Source organism: Schistocerca gregaria, unplaced genomic scaffold (genome assembly GCF_023897955.1).
Source record: "Schistocerca gregaria isolate iqSchGreg1 unplaced genomic scaffold, iqSchGreg1.2 ptg000286l, whole genome shotgun sequence".
Classification (NCBI taxonomy): Eukaryota; Metazoa; Arthropoda; class Insecta; order Orthoptera; family Acrididae; genus Schistocerca; species Schistocerca gregaria.
In genome coordinates this window covers 22,501-36,534 of record NW_026061776.1, presented here as the reverse complement: position 1 = coordinate 36,534, position 14,034 = coordinate 22,501, and the positions used below count along the sequence as shown (strand labels likewise).

General features: G+C 37.3%; 1 protein-coding gene across 1 annotated transcript in view; it reads left to right on the top strand.

Moving 5' to 3' along the window:
* The window catches only part of LOC126305234 (uncharacterized), a 51,434-nt gene that overhangs the window by 27,876 nt on the left and 9,524 nt on the right, over positions 1-14,034 (top strand). Inside the window, exon 3 of the mRNA XM_049992025.1 lies at positions 11,540-11,820. Within this exon, the coding sequence (XP_049847982.1) occupies positions 11,540-11,820 (281 nt within the window). The remainder of the gene's footprint in view (positions 1-11,539; positions 11,821-14,034) is intronic.

The window sequence follows — 14,034 nt, the reverse complement described above, 5'->3', positions numbered from 1 at the left end:
AAATGGGCATTGCCTGCAGCAAGTACTAAGTAAATGGAACAATGTGTTTCCAAGCAAGTACAGCACATACTGTTGACACAATAGTGTGGATATTTTCAGTGCAATACAGACACAGAACTGGGTGTAAGAAATCATATGAAATGCAATAACTCTATAATGATTTGCTGAAGGCCATGGGTCCTTTATATAGAATTATGCAGAATGTATCTCTGATCAACCACCAAAAGTTTGTCTGTGGAGTTTGGGTTTATCCTGTATGTTGTAAGTGGTTTATCAGATTTGCATAGGGAGGGCGAGTTATCCCAGCCCTGCTGTTGCCCACACTGAAACTGACTTGCCTATGGTTCTTGTCCCTGTCATTGTAATAAAGACAGACAGTACCCTTAAATGGAGACCCTTTACCTTAAGATACAATTTCTTCAGGAATTAATGACCTTTGTGTCCCTTTTGGCCTCCAATTCTTCACATTGAAAGAATAAATAGGGTGCTGTTTCAGTCCCCTCACCATATAGTGTACACTTACGGGCCTTTTTTCTGTCTACCAATCATGTGCACGTATTTCTCCAAGTTCCCATGGCCAGTCATTAGTCCTATTATGAGATGACTTTGTCTCCTGTTCCAGCCCAGGGTTGCAGAATTTCTCCTAAAATGTGGCTTTGGCATCATTCGCTTGTCTTTTTTTGTTTTTATGTCTTAGTCCAATATTCAGTGTACCACCACCTGATCCATTGATTGTACCATTGTCTTATTGATGGTTAAGACAGGTTCTGTTCCAACAAATGGAGACATCGCTCCTGTCGTGGCCAGTCTATCAGCTTGTTCATTGACAAGGGGCCCACAGCAGGTTTACCGTATCGCTTTCCCCTGGTCTCACAAGGGCTTCATGGCTTCTGCAAAAATCATTGATCTCATTGTAGGGACTGATAGAGATTTTAGAGCTGCTTGGCTGTGTGAATGATTGTAGATGCCACAATCCTTGTAGCACCTATGCATATTCTCCTCAACGCACACTCTTGATAACAAATAATTTTCCAGCTGGAATACCTTGACCAGCTGCCATAGAGAGATTACACTCTCTGGTCTAGGCTGTCATCTGTTTACCACAGGCCCAGGACCTTAGTCTGGTTTGCTTGGTGGATCAAAAACAGATGATGGCTCCTGCACGGGTGGTTGGTTGTTCTACACCTGTTCGCTGCTTCCAGTAATTGTTACTTTGAAAGGTTTGTTGAAGCAGCTAGAAGTTATTGTGCAGTCAGCCAACATTTCCTTTCCTGGCCGTGTCGAGTGTGCCCTTGAAGTCTCCTAATCCATTTGCCTGCACTAATAGCCATCTGCGCGGACTATTGTCTGTGCCTGAGCTCTTCGCTCGGCTGACCTCACCCTGTGCCGAGTATTTCTGGAGCGAGGGCGATCACAACTGGCAGTCTGAGTGTGATCACTGATGTTACAAATGAACGCAGTGTATGTGGATACTTATTCCATAGCTTTGAATATGGAGGTGAATTGCTCGACAGACATATTGTACACTGAAACCGCCTATGCTGCTGACATGTAACTTCTCATCAAAGGCTTTCTTTAATTTGGAATTAGTTCTTGTGAATGTAAGGTCTCTATACATTTGAGTTTTATTTAACATGCTGGTACTTAATTATCACTTTTTTGTATGTACTTTATGATGTAAACGGTGGAGAATGCACAACGTTCAAACACTGATATGTGTCTGTATTAGTGCAATAATTTGCTTGCAAACAACTTTTGTGTTAAGTGCCTGGATGCTGAGAGACAGTTTTGAAGCTAATCACTATATTTTTAGCACATTAACCCAACAAATTATCCCTAGGGAAACTTCAAAACCAAAAAGTTGACATTTCTGAATTGTTTTTCTATGGGACGCAATAGTTCTTATGCAGTAGAAATAAATGATGATGTGTAGCCTCTCTCTCTCTCTCTCTCTCTCTCTCTCTCTCTCTCTCTCTCTCTCTCTCTGTGTGTGTGTGTGTGTGTGTGTGTGTGTGTGTGTGTGTGTGTGTGTGTTTTCCCAAACACACACACGCAGACGCGCATGCATATATATATATATATCTCACTGAAATTCAAAAATAGATTAACGGAGTAGGATGATTCTTTTTTAAATTGCATATTTAACTGTTAAGGCAAGGTTTGTTTGAAAGAAAAGTTTGGAAAAGCTGCCTAAAAAATTGGAAAATTAAGGAAACACTGAAAGAGCTTTATTTCTATGGAATTTTCATGATTTTAGTTATTCATGGTTGAAGCAATCAATGTGAATAATTCTTTGTTTGTTTTGTTCATTATGGTCTTGGACTTGAAGCATCCAGCCTGTGTTTTTTCAGCATAAACTGGACGTTTCACATATTCGTATGTAAGATGTTTGTCAGCACAATAATTCACCTGGAGAGGCTCTTCAAGCTCAGATAATTCTGTTTTCTCATTTATTTATTTATTTGTGCATGCATGGTTAATTTCCTGTCCTCATCTGGGCTTTGGACCGGCAATGACGAAGTTAAAAACATTTCTTTATTTTTGTACTTATTTTTCATTTTGTGTTTTTTATTTTTGTTAATTTTTAAATAATTTTTTCAGAAGTAAGGGCTTAATTTCGTCTTCCAGATGTAGCAACTTGGCTAAAAGTTCTTTTTTGTGTGGAGTATGTTTCAAAACATGGTACAACACACAAGGTTATGTTGCATGCTTTGCATTCATATTTTGTTTCTCGGCACACAATCTGTTTGGAGCACACTGCATGCCTCTGCCACAGTCGGTGTTTCTTGGACTACTCACTTGGAATGACATTTGGAAAGTGTCTTCCAGTAAAGTGCAGAGGATTCTTATCATCAGAGCATTTTCCTTTCCTCTCTCTTCTCCAGTCTGTAGCCAATTTTTCTACATGTTCTAGTACCAGACATAAATGAAAATCTGCTACTGGTTTTTTTTTTTTTTTTTTTTTTTTTTTTTTTTTTTTTTTTTTTTCCTGTCACCGATCTGTGAAGAGTGTAACCATTCAAAACACAAAGGACCACAACATGAAAAAATGGCGAACGGCCTACCCGATGGGAGGCCCTAGCCATGTGACATTTTTGCAGATCCAACTGAGCTTAATAGCATGTCAGAGAGGTCTACTGCACCCATACTTGGCATTGTAGTTGACAACACATTGTGGCTTCATTACTTTCTTGCCAGTCTTCCTGTTTGTCTTTCCTATGCCGTGAATTTCTGTAGTGTCACAGGTAGTCAACATCATCACTTCTCTTTAGTTGCACCACTTGTGTCAGTTGACATTAATTCAACTTCTCCTCATTCCACTTTCTTCTGTAGCTTCTGTAAATTGTGCCTGCTGCCACATACAGTACCGCATGTTACTGTTCTGTGATTGTGAAGCCAGGAGGAAAAGTCTGAGCTTGTACTGTTGACACAGAGGGTATGTCCACATTCACAATATGACTTCATTAGTGTTGCTACTATATCACCAGATTTCCCCAAATTATTAGATCAGATTAATTATTCATTCCATAGACCCATAAAAGAGGGAATCCTCCTGGGTGTGGAACATGCAAGGTAAACACATTAAAAAATGTAATTAGAAAAACTCAAGTTTCATTAATTTTAATGATCCTCAGTCAATAAACAGTAAAATTATGTACATGAATTAAATTTAACTTATATTTACAGGTTTCATACTTACTTCTGCTTTCATTAAATCCATCATTCAGGCATTTGCTAGATTCTTGGCTATTAATTAAATTAAAGTATAATAAATTTTCATTAAAATGTGGTCTATTGCACTTGTTGAGAAACTCATGTATGGAATGGAAGGAGTTGGCCATCAAAAAGTCTTTTAAATTATGTTTAAATTGTGCCTTGTCTGAAACTAAACTCTTAATGGTTGCTGGTAACTTGTTGAAAATAGGCGTTGCTGAATACAGGACTCTTTTTCTGGGCAAGAGTAAGTGATTTTAAATCTGTATATGTATAGTTCTTAGTCCTAGTATTGATACTGTGTACTAAGCACTTAGTTGGAAAAGAGATGTATTATTTACAACAAACTTCGTTAAGGAATAAATATTCTGAGAAGCTGTGGTTAATATGCTGAGTTCTTTGAATAGGTTTCGACATGATGTTCTTGGATTTACACTATTTATTACTCTTATTATACACTTCTGTACTCTAAAAAAAAATTTCCCTGTTTGTGGAGTTACTCCAAAATATGATACCATATGACATAATGGAGTGAAAATAAGCAAAATATGCCAGTTTTATTAATATTTATATCTCCTGTGTCTGACGTCACTCGCATTGCAAACACAGACTTGTTTAGGAGCTTTAGTAGTTCGTTAGTATGTTGCTCCCAACTGAATTTATCATCAAGTTGTAATCCCAAGAATTTTACGCTCTCAACTTCTCCTATTTCCATGTCATTATATTTCGTACACACACCAGAAGGAAATCTCTTGAAAGTTCTGAACTGAATATAGTGGGTATTTCAAAGTTTAATGACAGTGAATTAGCTATGAACCACTTATCAATGTCAGTGAAAATTTGATTGGCTGCCCTTTCTAAATTTATATTTGATTTACTATTTATTGCAATGTTTGTATCATCTGCAAATAAGACAATAACCTGTCATCTGTTACATTACCAGATGCCAAGTTTAATATACACAAGAAACAGTAGTGGACCTATTATGAAACCTTGGGAACACCACATGTAGTTTCTTCCCAGTCAGATGATGTCCGATTGCCTACTGATGAAGTGTTACCTAATGACACCCTTTGTTTTCTATTAGTAAGATATGACTGAAACCACTTTGCAGCACTACCAGTGACGCCATAATATTTTAATTTACTTAAAAGAATGCTGTGATTCACACAGTCAAAAGCCTTTGTCAGGTAACAGAATATGCCAGTTGCCTCTAATTTGTTGTCCAATGAATTAAGGACATTTTTGCTGTAAGTGTAAATAGCTTTCTCAATATCACAACCCTTAAGAAACCCAAACTGTGACTTTGACAGTGTTATTTTCACTAAGGTGCTTAAGTAGACGCTTGAACATAACCTTTTCAAAGATTTTTGAAAAAGCTGGCAAAAGTGAGATTGATCGGTAATTTGACGGCATTTCTTTGTCCCCTTTCTTGTGGAGAGGTAAAACTTCAGCATATTTAAGCCAGTCTGGGAATGTTCCTGTGACAAGTGATTGATTACACAAATAATGTAAGATATGACTAAGCTCACATGAAAACTCTTTTATTAACTTTGGTGATATGTTACCATAACCACTAGAATGCTTTGATTTCAAGGACTTTATGATGGATTCTATTTCTTTGGGTGAAGTAAGTCTCAATTCCAGTTTACTGAGATTGCTTGTGTGCACTGGTCTTGGATATTCCATTGCATTATTTACTGAACCTGACAACTCCATGCTATCAGTAACAGAGACTTGTTTAAATGGTTTGCAACACATGCGTTTGTTAGCACGGTTTCATTTATTTTTAGAGCTATTTCTTTCTCATTTCTGGTCCTACCTGTCTCTGGGTTAACTATATCCCATATTGTTTTTATTTTATTGCTTGATGTATTTATCTTGTTCTCATAATGCAGGTGTTTAGATTTGTGGATAACCTCATTCAATATTTTACAGTAATTTTTGTAATGAGCTGTAATGCTAGTATCAAAGGTGTCACTATGTATCAGATAGTTTCCTATGAGATAATAAATCTTCAAGACCATTTATAAAAAGGTTGAAATTTCTTGAAGGTGCTCTGTATATGGCTACTATTATAATGGACCTATTATGAAATTCTCTCTCTGTTGTACATGCTTCTAAGTGCTGCTTTAAACTCTGTAAACTTCAATTTCTGTTGTGCCTTTGTATGCAATAAAATTCAAGACGTATCCAGTTTTACAGTCGCACAACACAAATGTCTTGATTCCAACTGTACTTCGTTTTGAAGTAATAAATAGTTGAAGATAGCAACCTTTGAACAATAATAGGCTTTCATCAACACAGAGCTTTTTGTATGGATTAAACACACTACAGAACACCATGTGAACTATATAAATTATTTTCCTAATTTTAAACGAACTGTCATTGCAACGATTGGCAGAGTTGTCACTAAAATGCAGCATTCTCAAAAGTAATGTTAAAATTGGAGTGCTCAGAAGTACATCTTTAGACCAATATTCCTTATACCCAACTTTTTAAGACGGACAGTGAGAAACCAAATACTAATGAAGGAATATAGTTCCTCAAAACCAGTATCTTTCCAGGTGGATCATCTAGAATGAACTGATTTTGACCTATTTGCCGTGGCGAAAGTGTAAAATTGGTTCGTTTTAAGTCCTATAAATTTCATCAGAGTTTCTGATTGAAATAGCTTGAAAAAAGGAAAAGTGCTAGCTGACAATTATGTCCTGAAGATGAGTCATCAAATGCATGCAGTGATGGACTGAAATCATGCTTTTGCCAATCAAATTTGTCACTAAGGCATGTCCTTTTACGGATAGGTTTGTCGTCACTTTCAGAATCTGAAGAGCAACTATTCTGCTGAGCTCCACTAGGTGAAATAAGTGGACACATATTACTAATTGATTCTTCTGAAGAATCACCACCACCACCACCACCACCACTACAGTTACTGAAGATACCACACTCACTGTCACTCACTCCTTGTGAGTATCTCCAGTATCTTGTAGTCAGTGCAACCACACCAACGTGCCATTTGTTTGTGGACCTCAAAAGTGATAGCAGTCTAAAAAATCTTGATGAATAAGCAGAAAGCTAAATGACACCACAGAAGCAGAATGCAGATAATGGTGTGAACCTGCTAGCATGGTCTGCTTAACACCCATTTCAACCCCAAACTAAATATACATTTGGTGAGATAACGGTGGCTCCATTGCCACGTGCCATTTTTTGACATAACTATCCATTAGAATGGACCAAAAAGTTGTCCGTTACTTCTTCCTTTCTTCTATACCTAAAGGTAGGCTCCCACAACCTGTTAAGAGATCTCTATTGCTCTTCTATAGGTATTCCAGTAGGTACTCACCTCTGCTGTTCATGTTGCCACTTCCCCATGCCAGGCTGTGGTCATTGGCATCACAACCAACCAACAGTTTTTTTATTGAGCTGGGAGTGGCTGTCCACCAGTCTCCTCACTTCCTGGGAAGGAGCAGTACTTTCCATGCAAGGAAGGTAAGCTGAGGCCAATAAAAATTCCCTCGTGGTTCCTTCCTGATGGTCAGGAACTTCACCATTAGCTTGAATGAAATTCCATTCTTGACATAAATATGTTTTTCTTTTATTTTTTAATTTCTAGCTTAAATCAATTTACATTCAGTTCCTGAGACACCTGATACACTATATATTTTCCTAGGTCAGCATTCTGCGTGCCATCTTGTCATACCAGAGGCTGACTCAAGACGGTAGTGGATCCCTTAATTGTGTTCCAGGTTTACCTGCAACACTTCCAGCCACCAGCATGCAGTCATTCTTGCTTCTCAGTCTTGCTTCTAAAGTCTGTAATTACCCAGACAGTAACTTGTGAGAACTCTAAATATAGTTTGCCCTCAGTGATATCTCACTGAATTCCACCGCAAGGGTTTGGCTGTCAGACACAACCTTCCAATTGATTACAAGTGAGTCCTCCGTTGAGATCTTCGGGTTCTGGGCCCATACTTTCTCAAACAGTCTTTTGAGAAACATATGTAAGACATTCTGGACACAATTTGATACTTTCATTGCTTCAAGAGTTCCACTGCTGTCTTTACCGCGCAGTGTAACCACATTGCTGAGGAGAAGTGTTGTCAACATGAAGTAATTCACAGTAAACATCTTTATGAAATTTTAATTTTGTCAGTGGTAGCTGAAATATATGTTCTTGAAATTTTGTGGGTGTAACTCTTGTTTGTTCAAAATAATAAATGTTGACCAGAACTTATGTTCATTTCGTTGCTTTACTACACTTGTTACCTGTAAGTTTCTTAAGTGAAAACGGGTCAGAGAACACACAATGATTTTCCAAAGATATGAAAAGTCAGTCAGTGTTTCAGGCATAAAATTTATTAAGTCACAGTGTGCTGCTCAAGGTCTTACATCGTACTGGGCCTCCCACAATATTTCTAATGTTCTTATATACTCTTCTGAATGATGTACTGTTGCATATAGTAAGTTTGCTAACTGCAATTAAAGAAGTTGGTGATAATTACAAAAAAAACTTATCACATTCCATGCAACATTTCAGTCTTAACCATTGGATAAGACGATTACATCTCTCTTGATTTCATGGAAAAGTAAGGGAAATGATGCAAAGGAACAATGCTGATTACAGCTTTGTTAATTACACGGATACTATTCCTGTCCCGTTTCCTGTTTCAGATACAAGTAATAATTTTTTAGTGCTAGCAGAATTTCGATATATAATACTGCAGCCCCAGATAAACATTTTTTTTACATTTTTAATCTGGTTTTGTTTTATAAATTACAGTAATAACAAGGTAATTGGATGTTGTTAGCCAGTAGCATAGCAAGCTGAGAGTAAGATAGGCATAGTTGTTGCTGGTTCCAAACATTATAACTACAGTATATATAATTACAATACATGCTGTAGTAGCAGTTGGTCATGTGTCACTACTACTATTTATAGAACAAAACTTTCTCAACTTTCCAGTACATAGTACAAACTTAAACATTTTCATGACAGAACTCATTTTTTATTAGTGTTGGAATGGGGCAGACAAAACCAACATCTGTTGTAACTTTTATTTTTAAGTAGGCAAAACTGCTATCTCAGTTTTTCATTTCAAATGTCACAAGTGTTATTTCCATAGATCTCCCTAAACAAAATGTCAAGTTACAGTGTATCGTTTCATCATGTTTACTCTAATCTCAGTCTAACAACCATTAGTCTATTCTCATAGCTGAAAGCACATACAATCAATATTTACCCGATGTAGGTCATTTACATTCAGATATGTTTTCTTTCCACACAGAGCTTATTAGTATAAGCTTCCTTTTTTCCTATGACAGAGCTGATTCTTATGATTGTTAAATTCAAATTTCTCTTCCACATAACAGTACATATCTCAAATTGTGGCAGAGTAATTCACAACTGTATTATCAATATATTGTCTGTGTGTTAATACTATAAGCCATAATTTATTATCTATAAAACAAAATGTAATGTAAAGTATTTTCAGTTCTCATTATCCATGACAGTATTTGAGTTGAATGCACTGGTAATCTGAGCAAGCAAACATAGAGTACCATAGTTTAGTGTAATAAACAGTATCCATAATCATCAGTGTACCATTGTGCTCAACATAGCTAAATAACACTTCTATTAATAAGTAACTGTGTGCTCAAGGTATATAAATATACCAAGCGGGAAAGCGCTGGTAGGTAGGCACAACACACACACACACGCACACACACGCACACACACACACACACACACACACACACACACACACACACACACACACACACACACATATATATATATATATATATATATATATATAGACACAAGCAGACTTTAAATATGTGTAACTCAGTGTGTTCAAAATAATAAACATTGACCAGAACTTGCCTTCATTTTGCTTCTTCGTTGCAGTTGTTTCCTGTAAGTAATGGACCAAGAGCACCATTTCTTTCAAAAATGTGAAAAGTCAGTTATTGTTTCAGATATAAAATTGTCTCAGAGTGCTGCTCAGGGTCTTACATCATACTGACCCACCCACATGATTTCTTGTGGCTCTTATGTACTCTCGCTAACAATTTATATGTAGTTGCATATAGTAAATTTGCAAATTAAAATTACAGAAGTTGTTGATGGTTACAAAAAATTTTGCTAGCTGGTGGTTACAGTTGAAATGCATGGAATGTGATGCAAACATGATTGCCTGTTTCCTGTTTTCGTAGAAAAATAAGTGAAGTGATGTAAATAGAAAATGGTGATTACATTTTTGTTTATTACGCGGAAACTGTGTTGTCCCAGATATTCCTACCTTGTTTCCTGTTTCAAATAAGAGTAAATTATTTTTTAATGTAAACAAAATTTAAATATATAATGCTGCAGCCCAAATGAACACTTTGTTTACATTGTTAATCTGGTTTTCTTTTATAAATTACAGTAATTATGAGGTAATTGGATGATGATAGCCAATAGCACAGCAAGCTGACAGTAAGATAAGCAGAGTTGTTAAAAGTTTCAAACAATAAAATTACAGTATATTTGATATCTCTTTAGTTACTCGCTTGTTCATAACTGAAAAGCCCTAATTGGAAGTAAACAAATTAACAGTACATGCACCTACCAATGGATGGATGTAATAATTAATGAGTACTTTGACACGAGGTTGTCAAAAATGATGATAAAAAAGATGAAATTACTTAGGAGTTGTACCTAATGGCGTAACAGTTACTCATGCAATCCAAACTATCTTTGAAATCATGTGAAAAATGAGGTATTACATTTCAACAAGCAGTTTCACCTTCTCACAGAGGGATGCCTTGGCCCCATCTCCTAAAGCCCAGCCACTGTTCCCATTGCCTTACAGACATACAGACAAATTAGAGCATCTTAATCCGGGTAGATCCTTCTAAATTTGAGGCCTATATTTACAACCCCCCCCCCCCCCCCCCTTTCCATGCAATCTTTTCAGAGAGAGCCGCCTGAACTACATGCTACTGCTGTGAGGTGGATGTACCTGTTGGACAACTACTGTCTTAAAAACCAATATTGTAGCATCATAGGTCTGTTTCCCTATTTCTTGCCTTGGCATTTACTGGATCCAATTATCCTGCGATGTAACAGTACCAGACGCTCTCTTGTTCTGAGTGATAGGAGGCTTGGGTCTGTTACTCCTTTGGCCTTGAAACAGTCCCGCATCCCCACCCCCCACCCCAAGTCTTGTGCTCAGTGCCATTTCATTCCATCTAGTTAATGTTTAGGAAGACTTTCTTTGTCCAATGTTAAGATATTTTAGATATCAAGGTCTTCAGTTTTTGTTGTTAGTGTTCTTCTTTCAGTCCCACAAGAATTGGGGACATCAGGTTGGCACTAGTGGCACCTCACTATGGTGTAAGGCTACTTACTCAGGGATATCACCAGGTACCCCTGAGGCGTCTTTCACAACACATTTGCCACACACCAGTCAGCATTGATTGCATCACATCTGGTGTTGGGTACATAGGAAATTTGGGAAGCCCTACGGTAATGGGTGTATGGAGAATGGGGTGTTATGGGGCACAGTTTGTCAGTTTCATCAGCTGAGACCTGCCATCTTGACCCTGTCAGTGGCTATGCTACTAAGCATAGTCATCAGCTTCATGTGAACACACAAACATCCACCTGCGTGGGCAATGTTATGATAAGGCTCTGTTCCCTGGAGAAGTTGTAGGTAGTTACTTGAGAGACTGAATTGTGCTCATCTGTCACACTTTATCTTCACAAGTAAATCATGCACTGTATTTTTTTCATGTGTCAGTGCACACTATAGTAGTGAAACCACTGTTTCTCTAGGTTCTGATGCTAAGAAAGAAGAGACAGAGACTGCAAAACCAGATGCATCAAGTGCTGTTACAGAAGTGGCACAAATTGCTGAGACAGAAGATAACGTTATTGGAGGTTCTGGAGCTGGTTCAAGTGCTGATATGCCCAGTGCTGGTCCGTCAACCTCTGACAATCAGATAGCAGGGCCCTCTTCAAGAAGTGATTCATCAAAATCTCGGGCTGATGGTCCAAAATCTGAATTTAAAGTTGCGACGCCTCCAAGAAGCAGCAAAAGAAAACGTGAGACAAAGGTGGGTTAACTATTTATTTATTTATTCATTCATTCATTCATTCATCCATTCATTCACTCACTCATTCTTTCACACTTTTCTGACATAGTTTTTGAGGACACAGTGTTACCTTTGCATTTGATTAGTATTTGTGTTAAAGCCTTTAAATTACTTTAAGTGAAATAATGTTCCATACATCAATAACTGTAGTGAAATATTGAGCATTGGGAGGAAAATATTGTTAATTCTAAGTTGGGGCAACTGTTAATACTGTCATTTTCTTCTAAATGTTGGTATATCACTTAGTGTCAGCTTAGGTTACATAGCAATTCAACAACAGAGTTTTATTATTATTATTAGTAGTAGTAGTAGTAGTAGTAGTAAGCCAGCAGCAGCACCACCACCACCTGGTCAGGTGAAGTTTCCAAAGCTTTAATTTTGATACTGTATGACATATTGTGTGTTTAGTAAACTAGGAAAAAAAAAGCAGCAGTGTGATATCTCAATGAGGAACTTGAAACTTTCAGCATATGGCATAAGCACTTGGAGGAACTATGGCTCAAGTTAAAAAACAAGCACTAAATAGATATATACCAAGTAGAACAGTTCACAATAGGAGTGACCCGTCATATTTACAGCCACTGTAAATAAATTTCTGAAGAAACAAATTACTGCATAATAGGGTTAAAACAAAGCGTGGCGGGGGGGGGGGGGGGGGGTATAAATAGGGAGAGATGCTTAATGACACGTATTTGATTGTTAAGAGAGCAAAGAGAGCAATGTGTGAAGCCTTTAGTGACTACTGTAGCAAAATAATGTCAAATGACCTTTCACAAAATCCAAAGAAATTCTGCTTGTATGTAAGAGCTGTTAGTGGCACCACAGTTAGCACCCAGTCAGTTGCAGGTGAAATCAGAATTGAAATTAAGTGTAGCAAGGAAAAAGCAGAAATACTTTATTGTAAAATGTTTCTTTACAAAGAAAAACTGAGAAGTTCTCCATTTTAATCCTTGTATCACTGAAAAGATGAGTGAAATAAGTATTAGTGTCAGTGGCACTGAGAAATAGCTGAAATCACCAGAACTGAAAAAAGCTCCAGGGCTTGATGGAATTCCTATCAGATTCTGTAAAGAAATTGCAGCTGTGTTAGTCCTTCTTTTAACTATATCATATCTACCTCTAACAAAAAAACTGCACTCAGTAGTTGGAAGAAAGCAAAGGTCACACCTGCGTACAAAAAGGGTAGCAGAAGTGACCTCCAAACTGCCGTCCAGTATCCATGACATAGATTTGTTCTAGAATCTTACAACATATTCTGACTTCGATAATGAAGTATTTTGAATAGAATGACCTTCTCTGTGCTCGCTCGTATGAAGTTCATCTTGTAGTTTTCACATGACTTACTGAATGCATAATTGAAGCCAATCAAGTAGACTCAGTAGTTTTGGATTCACGTAAAGTATTTCACCCAGTAAAGCATCTGTGCGTGTTATCAAAAGTATGATATGGTATATCGAACAAAATTTGTCTGGGTTGAGGATTTTTGATACAGAGGATGCTGCTAGTTATATTGGATGGATAGTCAGTAGATGTATAGGTAACTGTGGGAGTGTCCCATGGAAGTTTTTTACTCTTGCTGTTCATGTTGCATCTTTATGATCTTGCTGACAATATTAACCCTTGGACTGCTGTGGACGAGTTAATGTGTTGTGCTTCACTGCTCCCCAGGTGCTGAGAAAATGTTTGTGTGGGGCCCTGGGTTTTCTTTACGCACTATTTACATGTGCTGACCCCCTCACTGCTGCGGACAATTTACCTCCATATTTTGATGAATAAGTGTTTGGAGTATTTATCATTCAAAATACGTGCCTCTTTATGTACTATGATTTGCAAAAAACCTTGTTTGGATGTCTCAATTTGTTTGATATATGACAATTATTATGACCACATGATTCCCCAAGTGTAGGGAGAGAATTGGTGTTGCATGCCAGGTACAAAAACTAATAACTTGAGAACGAAATTAGTTATCATTCTGCTCAAAATTTTTAACTAAAATTTCGATATGTTACGTACATTTCATAGACAGCTATGTACGAGTTAAAATCAACTATACACAGTTTCCACAATGTCTTTTTACCTCTACAAACACTCTGAAATTTCTTGCGGTGCCTTACTTAATTTGATTCAGCACAGTAACTATGACATTCAGTCCTTTATCGAGTGAAGATATGAGAC